The sequence below is a fragment of the Nelumbo lutea genome, chromosome 3 (genome assembly GCF_056320005.1).
Source record: "Nelumbo lutea isolate HS-2025 chromosome 3, American lotus-T2T, whole genome shotgun sequence".
In the NCBI taxonomy this organism is placed as follows: domain Eukaryota; kingdom Viridiplantae; phylum Streptophyta; class Magnoliopsida; order Proteales; family Nelumbonaceae; genus Nelumbo; species Nelumbo lutea.
In genome coordinates, this window is record NC_142686.1 from 5,477,134 (window position 1) to 5,502,063 (window position 24,930).

The 24,930-nt window shown below is 36.9% G+C and overlaps 2 protein-coding genes and 1 long non-coding RNA gene across 3 annotated transcripts; all 3 read left to right on the forward strand.

Moving 5' to 3' along the window:
- Nucleotides 1-397: 397 nt before the first annotated feature.
- Nucleotides 398-6,670, forward strand: LOC148862538 (Leucine-rich repeat protein kinase family protein). Its single transcript, XM_088981004.1, has 7 exons — nucleotides 398-2,658; nucleotides 2,854-2,987; nucleotides 3,347-3,590; nucleotides 4,103-4,314; nucleotides 4,400-4,422; nucleotides 5,409-5,520; nucleotides 6,210-6,670. The coding sequence occupies exons 1-7, from the start codon at nucleotides 1,305-1,307 to the stop codon at nucleotides 6,456-6,458; spliced, it is 2,328 nt and encodes a 775-aa protein (XP_088837130.1). The 5' UTR covers nucleotides 398-1,304; the 3' UTR covers nucleotides 6,459-6,670.
- Nucleotides 6,671-8,432: 1,762 nt separating this feature from the next.
- LOC148862539 (NADH dehydrogenase [ubiquinone] flavoprotein 1, mitochondrial-like) lies at nucleotides 8,433-19,675 on the forward strand. The gene is given in 5 exon segments (XM_088981743.1): nucleotides 8,433-8,572; nucleotides 11,661-11,810; nucleotides 11,812-13,135; nucleotides 19,161-19,259; nucleotides 19,358-19,675. Coding segments are annotated over 3 exon segments (1,464 nt in total). The 5' UTR covers nucleotides 8,433-8,569; the 3' UTR covers nucleotides 13,123-13,135; nucleotides 19,161-19,259; nucleotides 19,358-19,675.
- A 242-nt stretch (nucleotides 19,676-19,917) lies between these two features.
- Nucleotides 19,918-20,285, forward strand: LOC148862540 (uncharacterized). The gene is made up of 2 exons (XR_016110942.1): nucleotides 19,918-19,981; nucleotides 20,075-20,285. It is a non-coding gene; the product is annotated as an uncharacterized LOC148862540 (long non-coding RNA).
- The last annotated feature ends 4,645 nt before the right edge of the window (nucleotides 20,286-24,930 follow it).

The window sequence follows — 24,930 nt, forward strand, 5'->3', positions numbered from 1 at the left end:
AGTCCTATTAGGTTCGGAATGATAATTCCCGCGAATTACCATCCCGAGGAGTTTTACATTATCATAATCAAATTATCATTTTTCAGCAATCTAACCGAGCCCATGTCCAACTGAGATTCCCCCATCCTTTTAAGCTGTCCAATTGCGACAGGGAAACCCAACAGGCCACAGGGAAGATTTCATTTATTTCCAGTCTCAGAAGTCAGAACTGTCGGTTCAAGCCTTCAAGGCTTCTAGTGGATGTTGGTCATCCCGGATATTTTTTTCGGGTCGGTTAATAAAATATACAGACCAAGAGTAACAGGGGAAGACTGAAGAGAAACCGGTCAAGGCATTTTGGTAATTAAGACTCATCACCGAGGACATTCAAAACATTTCCTAGTCGAGAAAGAAAAAAGGAACCAACTGAACTAGTGAACTGGCTCTTCTTTTCGTCTTCCCATTGCAGTGCTACCGATGTTTTCTGTTCTGGTCTGTTTGTTCTTCTGTCAGAAAAAGGATGCAAAAAGAGAGAGAAAGAGCTGTGTTGTTTTTCTGCGATAAGTCGATAACCTGCTTGGTTCATTAATGTCGGGAGAGCTCACTTTCTTCGATGAATGAAGGAGACCATGTGCTAGCAGTAAATGACTCGACGACGTCTACCAACTGCCTTTCCTCCTCCCTTGAAAATTTTACTGCATTTCATCCAAAGCTTCCTGGAGCTTAGATCTCCGCTTATGGTTGGCTCTTTCCGTTGATTTCTGCATTACTTCTTCACGGGTTGGTCTGTAAATTGCTTGAGAAGCCAAATCTTCCTCTAAATAGGGATCTCCTCCTGGTCATATCTTTCGTGGGGTTATTTTATTTTGGCTCAACTAGCTTCATCAAGCAGCATTTCCCGTGAACACGCTCCCTTGGCCGTCGGAGGCGGGTTTTTACTTTTAAGCCATCCCTTCTATATTTGCCGCGCAGGCCTTTTCCTTTCACCCCATTTCTTGAAAACTCGGTGCTTTCTTGAGAAGACATAGCTCTTTTGAAGTTATTACTCGATTCTGCCCTGCCATTCCTCTGTTTCTGCTTCATAGATTTTGTCCCAACTTGATTAAAGATCCAGCTTCAGCGAAAAACCAGTCCACAAATCATCCTTATCAGTTATTTTTCTCAAATAATTCTTGATAATCTTTCATGGACCCCTAAGCTGTTAAGCATGCTTCCACCCTTTTCTTGTTTTTATTTCTAACAAATTTTCTTCAGTTCTTCTTCCCTGAAGTCGCTAAAAAGAAAACCCAAACTTGGTTTTTGTTTGCTTGGCTTTTTCTTATCCAATGACATCTTATGCCTTGTTTCTGCTGCTATGTTTTCCTCTGCTTTTCTCCATTCCTGCTACCCATCAGTTGCAAACCTACCAAACCCAAGTTCTCCTACAGCTAAGGAAACACTTGGAATACCCACAGGCAATTGAAGTTTGGAGCAATTACAGTGGAGACTTATGCTTCTTACCTTCTTCTCCACCGATGACCATTGTATGCCAAGGCAACTCTATAACGGAGCTCAAAATCATGGGTGACAAAACCGATAAGGTCAGTACGTTCGAAGGATTTGCAATTCCTAACCTGACTCTGTCAGAGGCTTTCTCCATGGATTCTTTTGTCACAACCCTGTCCAGGTTAACCACGCTCAGAGTTCTTAGCTTGGTATCTCTAGGGATTTGGGGGCCACTTTCAGACAAAATCCACCGGTTATATTCACTTGAACTTCTTGATTTGAGTTCAAACTTTCTAGTGGGTTCGATTCCTCCGAAGATTTCTGCATTGGTACAGCTTCGCTCTTTGACATTGGATGGAAATTTCTTCAATGATAGTGTCCCGAACTGGTTCGATTCCTTATCAAATCTGTCGATTTTGAGCTTGAACGGCAACCAATTGAAGGGACCATTTCCTTCTTCAATATGCAGAATTAAGACTCTTACTAGTCTTGCTTTGTCTCACAATCACGTATCTGGTAAATTACCTGATATGGGTAGCTTAACTGATCTGAGCATGTTGGATTTGCGGGAGAACCGGTTGACTTCTGAAATACCTCGGTTGCCGAAAGGTTTGGTCACGGTCCTCCTGAGCTGTAATTCCTTCTCCGGTGAAATTCCTCAACAATTTGGTGAGCTTGATCAGCTTCAACATCTCAACCTATCATTAAATTATCTGACTGGAACACCACCTGCAGCAATTTTCTCTCTTCCAAATATCAGTTATCTGAATTTGTCGTTCAATAAGCTGACCGGATCACTTCCCTCCCATCTAAGTTGCAGTGATGAACTTGGGGTTGTTGATATTTCTAATAATAGATTAACGGGTGGATTACCTACTTGCTTGAGCTCTCAATCAGATAAAAGAGTTGTCATGTTTGGCGGGAATTGCTTATCTGTTGATCCACAACACCAGCATCCAGAGTCCTATTGCAAGGAAATCCACATGATGGATAAAGAGTCCGGGGGCATGGGTATAGGAGTATTAATTAGTGTTATTGGAGGAGCTGTTACTGTTGTGATACTTTTGGCATTTGGGTTTCTCATTTTGAGTAGAAGATATTGCCCAAGAGGGACTTCTGAGCAGCACTTAACACGGAAGGCAGTCCCTGATAGAGCGCCAACAGGATACTCCTCCGAGCTCCTTGCAAATGCAAGTAAGTTATTTGCTTGTACATCTCTTTAATCTTACCATTCTTCATCCAAACCTTAGACATTCACCCATGACCTAATTTCCGACTTCCACCCTTTGAAAGTAGACTTCATTATGAGTTGTAAAGTTGTTTCCTTGGATCTAGTGGAGTTTTATCATTGATTTGTTTTCTTTCTTTCTTTCTTGTCTTTCTCTTCAGGGCTTGTTTCTGAAGCAGCAAAGCTAGGGACACAAGGTGTACCAACATATCGGGTTTTCTCTCTAGAAGAGTTAAATGAAGCCACAAACAATTTTGATCAGTCAACATTTATGGGCGAAGGTTCAATGGGAAAGGTGTCCCACTAACTAATGCATCTCCTTCCTCTATTGTGTTTATTCTGCCTTATTTCTCCACAGTTATACCAACAGTTTACTTGGTAGAGTAGCAATGACTAATTCCTTACCACAAAAAATGAAGAAAAAAAAAAGGAAACGGACATTCTGGTGAAGTTTGTTTAAGAAATAACCACATGGGAAAAATGAATAATCTTGAATGTATCACATGATACTGAACCATGAATCTTACTGCTTGAGAGGTTCTCTTCTATCAGTCATAATTGATAAATATGGTCTCTTCTTGGTTCAACCACATAAGGATTTCATATCTTTCTAAAGAGACCTTTCTTGACTTGTCTCTCCTTTTCTTTTTCCAGCTCTTCAAGGGACGGCTAGAGAATGGCACCTTCGTTGCCATAAGATGCTTGACATTGTCTAAGAGATTCCAAATTCGAAACCTTAAACTCCGGTTGGATTTAATTGGGAAGCTGCGGCACCCACATTTGGTTTGCCTCTTGGGGCATTGCATTGATGGTGTTGGACAAGATGATTGCTCTGTCAACAAGGTCTTTCTTATTTACGAGTATGTGGCTAATGGAAATCTCCGTACTCATCTCTCAGGTCAGTTTACCTTACCATACAAGCAGGCATTGAATATAGAATCTTTTGATCAAATAAGGTTCAGTCTTAATATGGTAACCTGTATCACCATAAGCATCTTTAATTAGATGTATAGTATTCATACATGAAGCAAAGGCAAGGAAGCCTCATCTCTTCCCACTTTTTTTTTGATCAGTTCATCTCTTCCCACCTTAGAGATATTCTTTTGTTAAATATCCAACCAACTAAATTATTTTAAGTTCACTCATCCTATGCCCAATTCTGGATGGTGAGAAGTAAGAAAATGGCCATAAAGAAGTTTAATAACGAGGCAATTATGCAATCAGGTTAACATTAACCTCATTTATATTGTAGCTGGGACTTGTCTTACAGTTGGCCTACATAAACCATGTGCATGGATATTCCGCTTGTAGACTAAATGATTCAGACTATGGTTCTATCCATTCTTTACTCCTAAGTCTTCTATGCAGTGTGTCTATCTCCCTCTAATCTAACTATATCTACATTTTCAGAGGATAGCCCAGGCAAAGTTCTTAAATGGTCAGAGAGATTGGCAGTTCTTATTGGTGTTGCAAAGGCTGTGCATTTCCTACACACTGGGATAATTCCTGGTTTGTTCAACAACCGATTGAAAACAAATAATGTTTTGCTTGACGAGCATCAAATTGCAAAGCTAAGTGACTATGGGTTGTCCATTATCTCAGATGAAATCATCAAGCTTGAGGTGAGGATACTTGATGTGTGAATGGTATGCCTTGCACACAATTTCAATGTCCTAATACTTTACCCATGTTCTACTTGTTTTGCAGGTGAAGGGAGAAGGCCAAAAATTGTAAGGATTGAGAGCTCCTCACAATACCTCTTTTATTATTGGTTTGAAGTCAAGATTGTGTTGCATATAAAAATAATTGTATATGATTGTACATAAAAATAATTGTATATGATTGTCTGAGATTTACACTAAGAGATGTCTCTTCATGTTATTAGGAATTTCAGTTATCTTAGACTGTATGGTAAAAATTATCTTTCTGAGAATTGAAGTAGTTGGATCACCAACCAAGCCATACGGACAATAATTTCTATTGAAAAAAGAAATTGAACAAGTTAACATTGAAGCCTGGAAAATACAAATATAATAGTTACTAAAATAAAAATTTAGTTGTTGTATGGTGTAAGTGTATGAATATATTTGAGTAACTCTAACCAGCAACACCTAAGAATCGTGGGGGAGAAAAAGAAGAAATGAAGAATATTTGGAACAAGTATATTGTGTATCTAATTCTGGGCCTCAATTTCTTTTTGTGCTATTGTTTATTGGATTTTTTTTTTCTTGGATCGGTGTATTTATGGATTAAAAGTTCAATTACATTTTGCTGATAAAAAAAGAAGTTCAATTACATTTTTAATGTGCTTTATTGCAAAAAAGCACATGTTTCAAAAAATAAACAATATTTACATAAGAGTATGCAACTTTGGCCCTACATAGAATATATGACATGCGCTAGAAAAGGGGCTCCTCATTTACATTCAATTTGAAGGAGTCTAAATAAATCTGAAGACCCTTAAAGTAATCATGAAGTATGGAATCCCAGTCTTACATGAATGCTCTGGATTGTGATGGGCCTCACATATGGAATCTTTGAACATCAGAAACTTGATGGGTTTATCATAGTACCCTATCCATTTGTCATAATTCTTAACTACTGTAAGAGAGAGTATTCTATGACAAATTTTCCATTTTGTGGGTTCTAAGAACCCATGCAGTTAAGCATATGAATATTTTGCAAGATCTGACTTTGGGACTGTCCATTTCTGCAGGCAGAGAAAAAAGTTAGAGGATGATGTATATAGTTTTGGATTTATATTACTTGAAGCACTTGTGGGACCTTCAGTATCTGGAAGAGGAGAGGCGTTTTTATTAAATGAAATGGTATGAAGAAACTTAATTTGGAGTCATTTTTCTTTATTACTTTTTGTTATTGATACAAGCAGATCGCTTTCATGGAATACGACTAGATTGTGGCCAGAACTGTTGTGGGATGAGCTATGAGGGGAGCACCTCATGCAGAGAAAATACAGGGTCGAAAATGCTGCTGAGCACTTCAACATTAAATGGTTTCAAACACATGAACATTATAGACACCCATATTTTGGATTTATTACACCCATCTGAGATGTAATCAGAAGTAGAAAGAAAAAGAAGGGGTGGGGAAGGTGCATCGACTCTTAGTTGATAAAATATTGGAGAATTTATGTGCTGAGATGGTGTTTTACAGCAAGATCTAGAGAATTTTCAGAATTTCTGATGCTTATAATGATTATATCTTCAGAATTAATGAAATCAAACTTCATTTATCAAAAAAAAAAAAGATCTAGAGAATTTTCAGAATGGAGATAGTTTATAATTTATCACTGCAGATAGAAGGTCCTTTGCTTTTCTCCTGAAAAACGGTGCTGCAGTACTATGTAAAATATAACAACAATACGATCCATCAACTTTCCATGCTATATGAGTTAGAACTAGTCTTGAATCTGTCAGCTTATCAGCTTGTGTGCGGATGTCGGTACTTCGTTGCTTGAAATATAAATGAATCTGAGACTAGTATTCTCATTTTGCAGGCATCATTTGGCAGCCAGGATGGTCGAAAAAGAATTGTGGATCCAGTTGTCCTCACCACTTGTTCTGAAGAATCATTATCAATTGTTATCTCCATAACAAACAAATGCATATCCCCAGAATCATCCAGCCGACCTTCTTTTGAAGATGTCCTCTGGAACTTGCAGTATGCATCTCAGGTCCAAGCAACAGCAGATGGGGATCAGAGATCAGATGCGACTTCACAGACATCCATATCCCAGCAGAACTAGACCTCAGCAGCATCACATTCATTTAGGAACCTCCCTCTTGAAGGACTCAAATGGTTCTGCCAACACATAAATGTCGCCTATTTTTGGCTGCTTTTAGTCCATTATCTCCATCTTCTTCCATTCTTTTCCCCTTCTCTTTTCTGGAATTGTAACATAAATATCTTTATTTACATCGATTATAGTGCAAGGAAAGATTGAATGGCTTTCAGCAATTTCTGGTGGTGTTGTTTCTGGAATAAAAAATTTTCGGTGATGTCATATTTTTGTCGACTATGATACACACTAAAAGATGGACCATGTGCAGACACTCTTGGAGAATTGCTCCACTGCACCAGTGAGGGCTGAAGGATGGTAAGAATCATCCTTCCATGCTTGCGGAAGTGACGGGTTTGAGCATGCATGGTTTTTTATGTTACGTCAGTAGTCAGTACAAGACTAATAAACAAGTACCTGCATTTGAACAGTTATAAGTGATCAGTTTCTAAAGTAGACAGTTTCTAAAGTAGACAGTTTCTTAACAATTACAAGTGAGTAATTTTTGGAGATAGAGTAAAAGAATATGTCTTTTTTTATGTTCGGCATATGTTGCTTAGATAAGGGTAAAAATGCCTAACGAAAAGTCAAAAAATTGGGGCTATTTGCTCTTTTATTAGTAGTATAGATAAGTGTGTAGAACTGTAAAACGTGGTGTGCTGGACCGACACGGCATGACGTGCGGACCATTTCAGGCCGTGCCTTTCCTATGATATTTTGGGGATCGGCCTGGAATGACCCATGGCCTGAGCTTGCATGGGCCTATGATGTGTCATGTCGTGCCATGGGCCAGGCTGGGCCATGGACTGGGGCAAAGCTATATAAATTTTGATATATACAATAATTAAATAAAGTAGTCTCATAAAATTGAAAATAATGGTTTATTTTATTAATATATATAAATATATATAGGGTTGGGGCACATGCTAGGCCACAGGTGGCATAGCATGCAGTCATGCCGTGTTGTATCATCCCACAGATCTAAAACCCTCGGTCTAGCATTGGCACGGTCCGATTTACACCTCTAGATAAATGGAATTAAACTTAATTATCACATTATTTTCAATCCGTCATTGACCCAGCTAACTGAATTAAGTCCCAATTCGAGTTATTGAATTGATCTGTTGACATCAACTGAGGGGTACTGGTGCGATTTCGATTTTCGCTATTATTATCAAATTGTGTGGTTACTTGAAGCTGTTGATGTAACATTGTCCTCTTCACTTAAAAAAATAGTTGTCAACCTGCAATAGTTTTTGGGCTGATTTTTATTTTATTTATTATTAAAAATCACGAATTGATACATTATGGTCGAACCACTGGTTAGAAACGGATGTCTAAAATGATTCCTCTTCCGAATCAATTTTTAAAACCTTATTATTCAAACAGAGCCCTCGATAAATTTTTAGACTGTGTTTGATTTAAAGGAAAAAGTAAGGGAAGGAAGGGAACTATACATTGTAAGTTTCCTTGCATTTTCCTTTCTTTTCTTATTTTTTCCTTCAAACCAAACATAACCTTATAGCGTTGTGTGAGGACAGTTTAGGTGCAAAGGACCGGTCACAATAGATGGTCCTCCAGAGTCCAGATCGCCTTATCATGACTATTCAAATCCAAATATTTGCAAAAAAAAAGTTTATGTAGATCAGATGGTCATGATTGGTGGACATGCACAACTGGCGCAGAACAGAAGGCTAGAAGAATATTACGTGGTGAACCCCGAAACAGCCCATCGTTCAACAACCTCTCTCCCTTCCCCCTCTCTCTCTCTCTAGAGTCTGGAGACTCTGGACTCGGGGCTTAACATTTCTCTCTCAATCCTGAACATTTCAATATTTCATAGGGACAGAAATGCAAAACAGCTCAAGAGCTCAATCAGAGAGAAGCTAGAAATACCATAATCTCGCAATTCTGCCCTCTGGATGCCCGCGAGTTTGGTAGCTGTTGCCTGGTTTATCTGCAGATCGCCACTTTCTCGTTCCTTTATCATTCTAGATTGGTAAAACGACCATTAGAGCTCCTCCAAACACTTGATTTTCACGGCATTTGCGAAGCTCGTCACTCTTCTGCGACATTTCATGGTACGCAATCTCCTATTGTCCCATCATCTCATTTTCTCTACACTAGCCATACGCTTCCATTGTCGTCGATCTGCTTTAGGGCTAACAATGGACTTGATATGACATATAGGTTTTTTCTTTTTCTTTTTCTTTTTTTTTTTCTGATGGAAAATTTCTTTGGGAGATGTCGCGTTGATTTTTCTCTTGTGCGGTTTTAAGTATCCAATAGCTGTAGCCTGTAGCGAACCAAAGTGTTGTATGGATGGATTGAAAATCATTAAGAAGGGAATCAGAAAGGCCTAAAACATATCAAGAACAAAACTTTTATATGGAATTGTACCTAAGGGCCAATGCCTGACACTATCACACCTCTACCAAAAGACACAAAAGATACAACTTCTCTATGAGATTCTTGCAGTTCTCTTTTCCTCACTAAACCATAGGGCTTTCAGTTTTGAAGGGCCAAGCAATTCAGTGCCCATTTGGGTGTGGATTTCGAGGGTTGTAAATTACCAAGTCACCATTCTATCACACAATATTTCTATTGCTTTTGACAGTACTGCTGCCTCGGTTCATGGGGTTTTTTATCGGTAACAGATCAAGAAGAGTTTATTAATATAGGGCTTGATAGGAAGCATCTAGCTCAATCGAACTTACCTTATGCCCTAGAACCAAAATAGAGAGGACTTATTGAATTTACAATTGTCTGCCCCCAGGGCAATCAGTACAATTTTTTCCTCTTTAGCCTCTTGCCAAGTCATCTGCTATAGAATCTGTAGATGTAATCAGCAATCTAAATGTGTTGTTCATGTCCGGTGCCAAAGCTCTAGTCTCTCTTATTATATGCAAGTGTCTTCTGTGAAGGGATAGGAAATCCATCAAATGGACGCCCAAGATTGCGGAATAAAAGGGGGCGAATTTCAAAAGTTTTTCTTTTCCTTCAACTGGGAATCGAATTCCCTATTTAGAAAATCATATTTTCAAGGATCATTCTTGAACCATAAATTGAACCAGGTCTGAACCAAAACGAGGAGAGAGAGAGATAATACCTGATACAGAGAAACAATATCTCTCAATGGAGGTGTTCACGCCCAAGGTAGAAACCAAAATCTGCTTCCACTGAAGATGGCGCAGTGCAAGGTGGAGCAAAATCAGCAGTGTCCTTCCTAAAAACTTGATTCTTCCCAAGAATCACCTGGATGGCTTGTGAATATAACTCCTACCAATCTTTTCTCCAAAAGATTGGAATCAAGATCCAATCTTGATTTACCCCAAGGAATGGAGATCGAACTACAATAGGCGGCGGCTGCAGGAAGGAGGCGGCTAGAGAGTATTTGCAGGGTGCAGAATTCTCTCTTCTGTGATCTTAGCTCTAAAGATAAGACTGTTGTTGGTGAGTCTCTTGGATATCTAAAGGCTGCCGCCCCCTCTTCCTTTTATAGACTTAAAGGGATCAGCTCCTAATCCCATTAGGAGTTGCTAACCCAAATCATATCTGGATTAGAAGTCCCTTTAAGATAAGAGATAATCCTTATCTTATCTGCAGATTAGATTAGCCAGCTCTTAATCTAATTAGGAAGTTTCCAAATCTAAATCTCATTTAGATCTTGGACTCTCTGAGTGGATAGGGTGTGGGCCAAATCCTATCAGCTGATCTTATCTCAGAATTCGCCCCTTAAAGACTAATCAAATTAGCCCAGTTCGAAATGGGCTTAAGGCCCATTTAGGGTTATGTATTCATTAAACCTTCCAAACTGCTACCTAGTTGGGCTTCCTTGTATGGCGTGGGACCCAAACATTGATCTACACATCAGCTACATGGGTTCAGCCCAGCCTTTGTTACAAGGCCTGGCCGAATACACTGTTATGGACAGTGCACCCCCCTGAAACCCATCAGATGGGCTCTATGGGCCCAACACTTACCCTAAGTGGTCCCTGGGCCAAGCCACCTTGTAACACCCAAGGACTGTGGGTAGATGCAAGATTAGCCCATCAGGTATTATCCTCAATGGCCTTACACTCAACCTCTCAGCCCATAATGATCATACACTGCCCGACAAGAGAGGACCTCTCCCTCGGCTGCAAGGAATAGTGTTGCACTCTCTCAAGTATGGATCCCGGGAATTAAAACTTTTTGCAAACATTTCGAAACCATAATATATATATACTTTTATATCTCATATAAAATATATTTTGCAAAACAAATCTCAACGATTGAAATTGGCTGCCGACAGTCTTGGTTTCCATCAGTGAGAGTGCATCCCTGATCATTACCTTTGTCCGACAAAGGGGCTGATCCTGTCACTATGATCACCACTCAGATGAATTCTCAGACTGTCCCAACATACCCAGGTTTTGACCCCCGCTAAGGATCTCACTGATTGGTATATCAAAGACAGTCCAATCCGACACCTAGTGCAGTATCATAATCGAGTCTAGGGGTCGGGTGTAACTTTTCAGTTTTGCCCATCAATCTCCAAGGTCCAGGGCAATACTGGAAATCTGATTCAGTTCAAAGATTCAATTAATCCTACACTGTATGTGCCTAGGGTCTCACCCCGGTAGCTGAGACAAGCCACCCCAACCGACTTGGTGGCACCACAGTGTCAGCCTTGTCAGTATAGGTCTCCCCAGACCGACCCACTGGCTGTGAACATTCTAAACTAACACGAGTCTCATTAAGTGTCCAGTTTAAGGGTATTACACAGAAACATACCAAGGGAACATGAATCAAATATGCACTTTTATTCATTTACAATAAACTCATAAAGTACATCAATTTGATTGAAGCTAAGGGCATACAAAACTGTCTAACATTTTGTACTTATAAATGAAGGCGATGGAATGTTTTATATAGAAAATCAGCATATTTATGAGAAGAAAAAGATGAAAGAAAATAAAATTCATAAAATATAGGGGCTAAGTCCCTATTTTTGTCCAAGAAAAGGGAAAAAGGGGTGATGATAATGATGCTAAAGAGAAAGAATGTGTTGAGTGGACAGAATTTTTTCTGTTCTTTTTTTTTTCCTTTAAAACTGAATTCAATTGTGAATAACTAATTTAATTGATCATAACTTCTTTCCTGATTGTCGACCTTGCATTTTTGTAGGGTCCCATCAAGAGCGTTCTTTCTCTTCCAAGGGCAGCTATAGTCCATCACTCTAGTAAGAAGTGGGACTCGGTCTGCAGATCATTCAGTACTCAAGCTGCAACTACCTCAAGCACGCCACAGCCTCCACCACCACCCCCGCCTCCTGAAAAAAACCCATTTTGGTGGTTTGAAAGACGGGGATCGTATCTTTACAAATCTCTATGGGTTGCATGACCCTTTCCTGAAAGGTGCCATGAAGCGGGGTGACTGGTATAGAACTAAAGACTTGGTACTTAAGGGCTCTGATTGGATTGTCAATGAAATGAAGAAATCTGGTCTTCGAGGCCGTGGTAGAGCTGGTTTTCCATCTGGCCTGAAGTGGTCTTTCATGCCAAAAGTATCTGATGGCCGTCCTTCTTATCTTGTTGTCAATGCTGATGAGAATGAGCCAGGAACATGTAAGGACAGAGAAATTATGTGCCATGACCCACATAAACTACTAGAGGGTTGCCTGATTGCAGGGGTTGGTATGCGGGCCACTGCTGCTTATATCTACATAAGGGGAGAGTATGTAAATGAGCGGAAAAACCTTGAGAAGGCAAGGAGGGAAGCTTATCAAGCTGGACTTTTGGGAAAAAATGCATGTGGATCTGGATATGATTTTGATGTTCATATCCACTATGGAGCTGGTGTTTACATTTGTGGAGAAGAGACGGCATTGTTGGAAAGCCTTGAAGGAAAACAAGGAAAACCAAGGTTGAAGCCTCCTTTTCCAGCTAATGCAGGGCTATATGGATGTCCAACAACTGTTACAAATGTTGAAACTGTGGTTGTTTCCCCCACCATTTTAAGGCGTGGTCCTGAATGGTTTGCTAGTTTTGGTAGGAAGAACAATTCTGGGACAAAGCTATTCTGTGTCTCAGGCCACGTGAATAAGCCTTGTACAGTTGAAGAGGAGATGAGTATTCCATTGAAGGAACTGATAGAGAGGCACTGTGGAGGAGTTAGAGGTGGATGGGATAATTTGCTTGCAGTGATACCAGGGGGTTCTTCTGTTCCACTGATTCCAAAGCACATATGTGATGATGTATTGATGGATTATGATGCACTCAAGGCTGCCCAAACGGGTTTAGGGACAACTGCTGTAATTGTGATGGACAAGTCAACTGATATTGTGGATGCAATTGCTAGGCTCTCTTACTTCTACAAGCATGAAAGTTGTGGGCAGTGCACACCATGCAGGGAGGGGACAGGATGGTTGTGGATGATCATGGAGAGGCTGAAGGTTGGAAACGCGACGCTGGAGGAAATAGACATGCTTCAAGAGGTGACAAAGCAAATTGAGGGACACACCATCTGTGCATTGGGCGATGCTGCTGCTTGGCCTGTGCAGGGACTCATCAGGCATTTTAGACCTGAGCTGGAAAGGAGGATCAGGGAGCGTGCCGAAAAGGAGTTGCTTGAAGCTGCTGCTGCTTGAATCATCCGCCCAGGTGTGTTCTTGACATCTTGTGTCCATTGCATTCACAGACAACTCTCTTTTCCTATCTGAATCAAGGTTCAAAGTATCGGAAACACAAGGTGTATCGGAAAGACAATATTAAGAAACATATTGGGATATGTTTTAGATACACATGGATATGAACGAAAAATCAAGATACACAAATATGATAGGAAATTCAAATAAATCATAAAAATGTATTAGTAACAATACTTAGAAGTTTTATATGATTGTAAACCAATGTTCAAGTCTTGCTATTGTTAACATTTGTAGTTTTTATACAAACAAAACGAAATTAATGAGAGAGGATCATTAATTAATTGAATTAATGAGAGAATTGGAATTAGGCGCTAAAATTCAAATTTGAATTTAAATTTGCCTTAAATATAGGACTAATTAATGAAGGAGAAGTTAGACATAAATATAGGATTAACAAGTGACATTAATGAGAGAGATTTGGTATTAAATATAAATTAAACCAAATTAATGGAAGAAGGGGAACTGAAACAATTCAGTTTGTATTGGCCTGTTTCGGGCTCGTATCGATCGAAACGACCCGATACGGGCCCATATTGGCTGATACATACAAAAAGAAACGGAACAAATGATTTATATGCGTCCGTGTATCGGGTTCTTACCGGAACAGTACATATCGGCCGATATGTTGCGATATTTTAAACCTTGGTCTGAATGTGTTTACTAAGTTAGATACTAGCTTACATTTCCTCCCATCTATTGAGACTTAAAACCAGGTGATGGTTGACCATGGACTGTCCAATCCAGCAGGCCTGGCCCAGGGTAGGGTTGATCCCGTGCCAAGTTTGTTTATGTAATTTCCCATCCCAATCCTACCTAGTTGTAAGCCCAGTCAAGGACAGGCCAGACTTGGACTAGGTACATCAAAGCCCAGTCAGGAACCGGGTCCCATATATGTAATCAATATATATGATTTGGAAAGATATGCATGTTCTATGCAATTGTAAGATGGTACATACTGTTGTTGTCCACGCTGTTGACTTTGGTTTGAACCTTTCCATCCGCATTATTTATTTTTTATTTCTTAAGAATATCATGCAAGCATGCTTAAAACTGTGGATATGTATATTAACACAAGAACAAATTATAAACTACATTTATAAAAATACATCCATATACTAAACTTAGCCTTAACCCAAAGGTTGGCCACATGAATCATGTTCTGCCATTGTGCTCTATCAAGAGCAAAGTTTGCCATCAAATTTTATGCCTTCAAATAAATTCTTAGTTTCTTACCACTTTGGACCATATTTTCTTTAGTCTTCCTGTTGCTCTTTTAGAGCCTTCTACATGCACAAGTTCACTCATTCATGCGGTTGTTTGTTGTCTATACGCATGAACAAACCATCTCAGTCAACTATATCCCTCATTTGTCACTAATTGGAACTACTTTTTAAGTCCTTTGTAAATTGTAATGCACTCACTGAATCACTTCTGATTATCTTTCATAGTCTTGCCACTCATCCATCTCAACATCCTTAGCTCAGCTATACTTATTTATTGAATAAGTTGTTTCTTGATTGCTCAACACTCAGTCATGCTCGATTTATAGAATTTCCCTTTTAGTTTCATTGGTATATGCCATATCTCACAGAAAATCAGATGCATAGTGTCTCCTTAATTATGAATGATTAATCTAAGGTACTGAAAGTGGTTAGTTTGGGGTATGTCCTGATTATCAATCTTAATTGCACCAACACTATTTTTTTTACTAAAATTGCAATACATGCGTTTTGTTCATCCTGGTCCAACTTGTCATCTCTCAAATTTTCTATATATGATATAAAAATAAGTAGATTAGATATCTTACAGAAATGGGCAATTGGTTGTTTATATACATTAAAAATATGAGTACATAAACTCCTTGTCTAGGCAATGGGTTAACAGAAACTTGAAATTTTTTAGGGGGTTATTACCCAGGGGGATAGACACTTTCATTTGTATATGATCTCATTCTTTCTATTCATTTTGAGTAAAAGTTAACAGTTACCAATAAAAAAAGGCTTGCAGAAAAACATTGATAATACCTATATGCACCATAATCTATATTTAGGACCCAAAGACCCATTTGCCCAAACTGGTCCATGATCATATCAACCCTATTATGAAGGTGGTATTTGTGTATCTATCATCAGCATAGAGTGCAAATCTAGTGATTTATTGAGTATTAATGGCATATATAGGAATTCATTTTTTAACTTGTCCCTCTTGGATACAAGCCAGAAATTAATTTGTTTAGGAATAAAAACCAATTTGCTCCCATTGACAAATAAAAATAAAGTTTCTCTATTCTATCAGAAAAAAAAAAATCAATTTGCTCCATCCTATTATCTTGGATTGCAAATGCTAAGATGGATGAGTGGAAAAACTAGAAAGGATAGGATCAGGTATGAAGTCATCCGTAGGAACCTAGGAGTAGCCCCAATAGGTAATAACATGAGAGAAAGTAGACTAAGATGGTTTGGTCACGTGCAGAGAAGGCCATCAACAGCACCAATTCGAAGAAGTGATTTGTTACTAGTTGAAGGGGCTAGTAGGGCCATGGTTTCAAATGTCACGACGTTTCGCTAATGTCGCCCGACATATGTCGATGTTGAGGCTCACCAACATGAAAATGGATGCTAATACCAAATCGGTCCAAATCATCGAAAAAAAAACAGTTTTTCCTATTATGTCGACAGGATGTCAACTAATGTACATTAATAATGTAATATATTAGTATATTGTATTAATATAATACAATATATTAATATAAATTATTCCATCAATAATGTTTATTTAATATTTCAAATAAAATATTTATAAAAAAATTAACAAAAAATAAAAACAAAAGAATAAATTAATTACTTAATAATATAAAACATAAAATATTTTTCAAGTAATAAAATATTAACTAGTTAGTATTTTTAAAATATTTATTAAAATCAGAAAATGTTTATTAAATTTTATAATAAATCATATTCTAAACTTAATATAAAAAATCAGAATAAATTTGTTAAATTTTATACTAAATCATAATTTATTATAAATTTAGTATTAAAAATCATAATAAATTCATTAAGTTTTATAAGAAATCAGAATTTATCATAATCTTAATACTACAAAAAGGAGAGTCAGTTTATTAAATTTATAATAAAACACAATGTATTATAACTTTAATATTTAAAAAGTCAGAATAAATGTATTTCTCTTTACTAGTATGAAATAAATATATTAGAATTTATAATAAATCAGAATTAAAAATAAGAAAAGAAAATATCGGATAACCTTGTAAAAACATCAAAATGCATAATAAATCAGTAAATTGTCATTTACTAATTTGTTATTGATCTTAGTTTCTTAGCTTTATATAATGGTTGGGAATAAGATAATAGTCTAGAAATATGTATTAATGCTTTTTTGTCATTTTACAAAATATCATTGCATATTTCCACAATGTCTCTAATTTTTACAATATTTCCTCTTGACATTTCTGACATTTTCGACATATGTCCTATATTTTGGTAAGCGACATTTCCATCGACATCGACATTTTAAACCTTGAATAGGGCTAGGGGTAGACCAAAAAGGACATCAGTAGAAGTGGTAAGAAATTATTTAAGCACTAATAATTTAACAGTGGATATGGCTTTCAATAGAATGGATTTGGTGGAACAGGGTTCATGTAGTGGACCCCATATAGTTGGGATAAGGCATGGATGATGATGATATTATCTTGGACTGCCAGGGAAGGAGAACATGGTCGAAGGCATGCCTTAGTGATGGGAGATAATTTGTCCTATATTTGCAGCTTTTGATGCTGCTTATTTAAGGCTTAGATTGGTAGGTTCAATCACATGGAATCCATTTGGAGGCTCTATAATGGCCTTCTTGGCCTGTTGGCCATAGTTACTCTCCCAGGAAAATGCCATTGAAACAGTGTGCATGTCGAGCAGTTTTTTAATTTTCATTTGCTTTGGTTTTCTTTCCTTTTTTTGATCAGTGTTGGCAAGTGTTTCAAGCAATGTTACCTTGGTAGGTGTTGACAAATACTAAGGTTTCTGGCATGCCAAACTTCCAAAATTTATGGCATGAGCAATGAGGATATGTTGATAAATAACTATTAAGTTACAAATAATTTTAAAATATAATTAAACAAGAAAACTAAAGAAAATTTTCAAAAGGTCATAGTGTTGACTCCATATTGGATGCCCTTGTGAACCATGAGTTGCAAGTGCTGAGGTTATTTGCTGACTTCAGCTTGAATAATTACTAAGATTACAGGGTCATGTCAAGTGCCAAGTGTCAGCACAACTAGACCTGTTAGTTTTGAAGCATCCTGGTAATTCTGGTTTCAGGTTTCATTTGTACTACTGGCATCACTTCTTACTTGTGATATAATTCAAATTCCCTAACAACTACACTAGCATGCTTCTTGGGCTTATGAAGCGTCTGTGCCATGTGTATCCATACCAAATATCTGGGCTGCATCTGGTTTTCCTGAGCTCTGGATATTTATGCAACGCCGTGCACAGCTGGTGCAGGGGAGCCTTTGTGTGCTTACACCCAAGTAAGCTTCAGTCAAGGCATATGCTTCACCTATTCCCTAATTTTGTTTCTGTCTTTCAAAGTTAAGAAACAAAGATATTTCTTATGTGGAAATACATCCGTAAGGTTTGATCTTTATGGCTGTTGTTTTATGGGTGAAAACATGTAACACTGCATATTGGGGAGTGGGGATGCATTAAATTAGTGTATGTATGAGTTTTATTGGTCATGGCTCTCGATCTGCTACAAACAGGACATGTGAGCCCAATCATAAGTAAAACACATCAGTTGCTGGTACATCTGCTAACTGTACAGATTGCAAATGTGCTTATTGTTTTCTCATTACAGGGTTATGTAACCTGCTGTACATACCTTATTTTTAGTAGATCCGGAGCCATTGGTCATAGTGAGAACATGGTTCTTGTTAGTTGCAGTTATGCAACACCATTAGGCTAGGGTCAGACACCATTGGATGAGCTCATTATCTTCTAAGCCTTATCCCATCTATTTAGATGAGCTACTTTTCATAAAGCAAAGGGTCAGACACCCTTTGCTTGCTTCTGCTTATGTTTATTGGATAGACACTGGCCTGAACATAAAAAGAAAAAGAATGATAATAAAATTTCTAAAATGATCCACTAAAAGTGATTACTCTGTTGGTCCCATTGATCTGGGATATTCCCTTCTTTTATGTGGCATGAAGTGGCAATCCGTAGACTCAAATCGCCATTGTCACGCTTGTCAGCCTGAAGGGAAAATAACTAAAAAAGCATGATGAAATAACAAAACTTTTAAAGATTAGCCTACTACTTATTTGCACAAATTTACCCTTAATTATATTTACGTATTCACTTTGCTGAGCCATGCATTGTATTTAATGTAATAATTTTTTCCCTGGTTTAAGTCCTCTTAATCAAACAAATCTGAAGCCAGAACCAATAAAATATTTTGATATTGAAGTGGTTAAGCGATTTAAACTTAAAAGTATGATTAATAAATAAGTCTAAAAATGATTGAATTGTTTACGGTTACGGGACAAATTTGTCCATTTAGGCTATGTTTGGTTTGAAGGAAAAAGTAGGGAAAAGAAAGGAAAGGTAGGGAAACCTATACAAGATTTGTGAAGGTTTCCTTAACTTTCCTTTCCCTACTTTTTCCTTCAAACCAAACATAGCTTTAAGAAAAATGATATGATTCTGATCTTGTCTACTCTCATCTTGCTTCTTGAAAGCAAACATTTGAACAAAGATTAAACCTTGAAAGCAAAGACATAGAAGGCCTACTGGGCAATATTTTATAATAATGCCCTTTTCAGTATTCTGGTTTTCTCAAGAATTTATGGGTTTTGTTGAGTTTAGTGTTGATCCATCAACAGCATAAGAGGGTTATCATACATCTTTCGTAGATGCTAGGTTCCAACTGTCTTTTCTAACATGTGATATCCTTTTGTGTAGGGAAATAGCGGATGTATTGGTCCTTGTGGAATAAAGTTGAAAGAAATCTATGTTTGGAGGAGAGTTAACTCCAGATTTCTGGATGTTTTACATATACTGGTATGTCCATTATGCTGAATGGTTCATCTAATGTTTCAGCTGTTAAAGTATTTATTTACATCTCAAACCTGGAACTTAAACTTGTTCTGCACTATCAGGAATGAGTCACCAATCTTTCTTTTCGGGAACATTGACCACTTTCACCTTTTAACTTGGGGGATTTGAGAGTGGCTGTCTTCAACAACATTTTGGAAATCCTTGTCATCTTTCACATTTTATTTATTGTTTCTATAAATGGAATTATCTTATCTCATAACATTTCTAATTCAGTGAAATGAATGGGCTGAACCATGAGGTTGGTGGTTTCTTCCCATGTTGGGGAAAGAGAAAGGAAAAATATGTGGGCCAAAATAAATTACATGAAATGGAATCAGGAAAAAAATGGAAGATAGGTTCTCCAGTACAGTTTTGCTAAATTCCAACCCAACTCAAATGGAAGTATGGAATAGAATTATTGAACCCAAATGACCCTATAGGGTCAGGATCACAGTCGATTCTAACTTCACCCATGAACAATACCCCATTCTTAGTGAGGGCTACATATATAATTTTTTCAATGCTACTATGTTGTCCTAGAAGTTTTGTGATTTTTTGTTGTAAATATCACCTGATGTATATTCATTAAGGCTTATGATGAACATATTTTTAGGTGACATTTAAAGAACATGATTTTCCAGTCTTCTGACAAATGCGAGAGATTTACATAAAACAATATCACCAAAGTATGTAAACCAGCAGTTTTACAACACCTATAATAATATGGAAAATGATGAAAACTATTATTTTGTGATGTGAACAGGTTGAGTTTGTTGCAGGTACGCCTCAACCCAGATCTGCTGTAGGTTGGGCTCATTTGACCTAAAGCCAACCCTATAGGGTTGGGTCACCACGGGTTTACCACTTAACCCGACCCGATCCATTGACATCCCAAGGGCTGCCGATGGTATCCAAGGTGATATGGATGTAATCCTCTTGTTTTATTATTTTCATTGAAAAGCAACAACCACTTAGGGCTAGTTTCATTCATCAAGAATCAGCCATATAATCAGTTTGGATAACCCTCTCAATTCCATTCCAATCCAATCTGATAATATTTAAATATATATTATAAATAATATATGCTTATATTTATATAAAATTAATATTTATCTATTAAAATTTAACAAAGTTTGTTTAGATCCCAACTCGGGTTCAACTGTTCAAGACTCACAGTGGTTATTTTCCAGTCATTTTGTTCCAGATGTGTAATAATTGAAGCTATTTTTAGTTGATTTTATTAACAATGCAAAATGTTTAAATTATTTTCAGTTTATTTTGTATCTGTTTGGCATCTATGCTGCAGATACAGCACCGTTCTCAGAAAACGGTATGTGCGGGTTGGAAGCAGCGTTTTCAGAAAATGGTGTCTTTTCTTTTTTGGAAACGTTGCTGTCAGGTAGGATGTTTCCTGGAGCAATAGCAACATTTTCTGTTTGGTACCAAAGCTCCAGTAAACGCTTTCAGCACTGGTACTTATTATCCAGTGTCACATTATGTCCCTGTTGGCAGCAACTAGCTGCAGTTCTAGAAGACGTGGCCCACGTCTTCTTGATTTCCAAGGTGTGGCTTGGAGCACCGTTTTTTATGAAAAAACTGTTTCAAACAAACAGGTTTTTCATGAAGCACCATTTTTGGAGCAACGGCATTGATGCCAAATAGACGCTTTATTAATGCCATCTAATCTCAGAGACTGGTCTGAATCCAATGGATAAGACTCGATTCTAAGTCTAATATTAATAGAATAGCATCCCTATCCAACAACCCACTCACTCCAGAATGTGTTGTTTTAGTCGGGTTGAAAACAGTGCATCTTCAACCTCAAGGGAACCAAACAGCACCAGCATAAACGTTTTCTCAGAAATCGCAATACCGTTTTTTTATAAAACATAATGAAGCCAAACACCTCCTACAAGGTTCATTGGGCAAGCCTGGTTTGACGTGGAGTCATAGCTTCTAGCCTTCTACTATCCATGAAATTGATTGGCGGAACTTTTATTTGAACCATGTCGCCAAGAATGAGTGAGGAATCAGTAATCTTTTATTTGTTGGATCTGTACTCACTTTTCTCTCTTTATTCCTTTAGAATTCAGAACTACTCACAGATTTGAGTTGAAATCAAATATTCATCATTTTGTTGGATGTCTTTTCAAAAAAAAAAAATCCTCAGACTATGCCTTGCAAATCGAAAAATGTGTGGTATACTGATGCTAGTAACAATATGTTTCCATAACTTGTAGGGTCTGGGTCATTTGAGTACAATACTGATCTAAAGAAGTAGGTTTCCATAGCTTTTAGGGCTAGTTCTCTTTTTGGATTTTGAGAAGGGGGAGTTGGTCAATAGGATTTTGTTATTTTTTTCAGATTTATGTGGGGTCTGAAAAATTTGTTTTCCTTGGGTATCATTTAGTCAGGTAAGTGATACTCATCTCTTAGGTGGACAAATAACTTTTCCATCCGAGGAAAAATTGCCAATACTTGGATGAAACAAAATCACCCCTTTTAATAATGGTTTTTTTATGGCTAAAACAGGCATTATCTTATTTACTTGAAAAATAAAAGAACATATATAAATGCATTTACTTAGATAAGTGTTTCTTGAAAAAAAATACTTATTTAGGTAAATGCATTTACCTGGTAAATAACTTACCGAAAAACAAATGGGTTCTTAGTCACTTTACCCACATGTTGGGCAACAAGATTCATCATCTATAGGTCCTACTGTCCTAGCGTTCTAATTCTCTATTGGCTAATGAGGAGAGGATTCTTTACTTATCCAATAATATCATCCCAATTCATTCAGTTAGTAGGTAAAGAAATAACTGTTAATGTCAAGAAATCAACCCGTCCCCCTGAATTTTGATGAATACCTATTTATCTTAAATGAATTGGCTTAGGCCAGTAGAGGATACCTTGGAGCTGGTCCTACGCAGGTAAAAGAGGTAGGGCTCCAAAAAGGTATCACTTGGCTCATTTGGTAAGGTCAGTCTGGTTGTGATTAAACCTATTCATGGGCTGAGTAGTCTAAAACATTAGATCTGATTTTTTTCATACCGGTCATCGGTCATCCAATTTGATAGCTTTTTTTTTTTCTTCTTCTATTTTCTCAAGTTATAGTGAGATATTATTTTAAAGTCATTTAATATAAAATAAATCAATTTTACTTTATTTTTGAGTAAAAAAGAAGAGTTATCAAAATTTAAAAAGTTGGGGGGTATCATTGGAAAATTAAAGAACTATCAAAATCTCCCATGAAAGAAACCACTGTAATGAGGTATGAAATCAAAGAGGAAAGTGTGTCTCTTAGGAGACATTTGAGAAAGAGGAAAATGTCGACAAAGAAGACAAAAAAGGAAAGAAACCGCCGAAAATAAAGTATAGAATCCATAAATAACTACAACAGAGGTCATCACCAGCAAAACCAAGAGCAGTGCCACCGACCAGAGGAGGCTTATATATGCTTTGGTCATGGACGTCGACACCTCAACCTTCCTTTTACCCTCTAGCGAAGGAAATGTGTTGTTACTATTCTTATTAATTTATATATTATTATCATGGTTAGGTGTTATTCCCTTTTCCTTGTACTTTCTCCATCCGGTCAAATCTTGCTTTGTCTTTGTCTTTTGTTTTGGTCATGCGACGCAATTGTCACCGCAAAAGTTCTTTTGTTTGATATTGAAGCATGCATCAACCTTAGGATTCATTTGGCAAGGAAGACAAAGAGTGCGAAAACATGAGGATGGGGTCCAATCAAGGATCAGGGCCCGTTTGGTTTAAAGTTGGAATTGGAATTGGAATCAGAATCAAATTTTTTAGAATTGAAATCGGATGGTTTATTCTTATAGTTTGTTTGGTTCAAACAGGAATAAGAATGAAAATTGGAATCAGCAGGAATGAGATTTAATTCTTAAGGGAGGGCAGGAAATGGCCATTCCTTCAAATGGAAGAATGTCATTCTAGCAAAAGTGGAAATGGGATTCCAATTCTACCCAACCAAACAGTTGAATTCCAATTCTGATTTCTAACCCTATTCCCATGAACCAAACAGGGCCTCATTTTTCTTATTGGTGCCTTGATTCCATCATCTTACAAAAAAGAAAATCATCACTCTTAAGATATGATCCCTCAGGCTGAATAAACTTGGAAACATGTTGTATTTGTGTGATATTGTGATGGGTACGTATATTATTGTTTTGGTTTCCTACTAATACAAGGAAACGAGAAAGACTAAAAGAAGGTAGTTTCTACTTTCTAGGCCAAAGCTTTAGTTTGGGTACTCACTCACATGATGGTCAAGGCCCACCACTAAATGGGCCCCACGTTGAAATTAATTGATCCAAGCCCTCTTTAATAGTGGCCTTTGTTTAGGAGATTCATTACCAATGCAGTGATTAAGTTAGATTAATAATTATTCTTTGGCTATACAATTATAATCCAAAGAACTAGTGAGGGTGAAACTTGTTTGCTTATTTAGTGGGCGGTTTCGGGTGTGATTTTGTCAAACTTTAGATGGATCCGACCCAGAAGCCTGAGGCTAAAACAGTATGCATTTTGGACCAGCCTGAATTGCACCCATGATTATTAGTCAGTAAAATAGAGAGTTTTTCTTACATGAACCTACTTACTTCCGCCAAGTCAGGGGGGCTTCTGATCAATTCGGGTTATTTATCACATAGGAGACCTTATTCAAAAGTTTTTTTTTTTTTTAAATATGAAGTATATTTAAGGATCAAAGATAAATTGGATATGGATACGCATTGAAAACATATAGATACAAACAAAAGATATAGAAACACTTGGATACACTTGAAAAATCCATACAAATCACATAAATACATTAATAATACTAAACCAAAAGCTGAATTATCCATAAATAAGGTCTAAACACATGAGAAATGCATGTTTCAATAGGTTATATGAAGATAAACATTACAGTAAACAATACCAGGACTCTAGAATATTCAAACATCATACAATAATGATCGTTCTTTAAATTTGTATAACTACAATTTTTAATGTTTGCTAATTTTTGGGAATATTTATTAATTTAATATTTTTATATAAATAGCAACTCTTTTTTAAATAATAAACATGTTTTCATTTTTAACATATAATGCTTTTATTCTACATATAATTGTAAAATAAAACATATAAATCATTTAAGGTAGATAAAATAAACTATTTATTTTTTTCAGTTTTTATTAAGTTTTTATTTGGAAATGAAATCTTAAATTATTCACTTCAGTTTTTATAATTATACTTTTCTGTTTTCCATTAATATTGTTGGGAAATTTTATTTATTTAGTATTTTTATATAGTAACTCTATTTTTCAAAAAATAACTATGTTTTCATTTTTAACATATAATTATGTGTAAAATAAAATATATAAATCATCTAAGGTAGATGAAATCTATTATTTTTAGTTTCTATTATTTTTTTAGAAAAGTTAAATCTTAAATTATTTATTTCAATTTATATAATTATATCTTTTTTAATTTTTATTAAAGATGAAAAACAATCCAAATGTAGTCAATATACAGTATACAGTTCTGTCAAACTAGGCATGGATATACCTCCGTATAGGTGCGTATCCACTGATACAGCGCGATACAGCCCGATATGGAGGTGCATCGT

Bases quoted from the DNA above. Each gene is read 5' to 3' on its own strand.
- LOC148862538 (XM_088981004.1), top strand. From the start codon at position 1,305: ATGACATCTTATGCCTTGTTTCTGCTGCTATGTTTTCCTCTGCTTTTC. The intron at 3,591-4,102 runs GTCAGTTTACCT...CTACATTTTCAG, and splicing joins TCTCCGTACTCATCTCTCAG to AGGATAGCCCAGGCAAAGTT. The intron at 4,423-5,408 runs GTAAGGATTGAG...CCATTTCTGCAG, and splicing joins AAGGGAGAAGGCCAAAAATT to GCAGAGAAAAAAGTTAGAGG.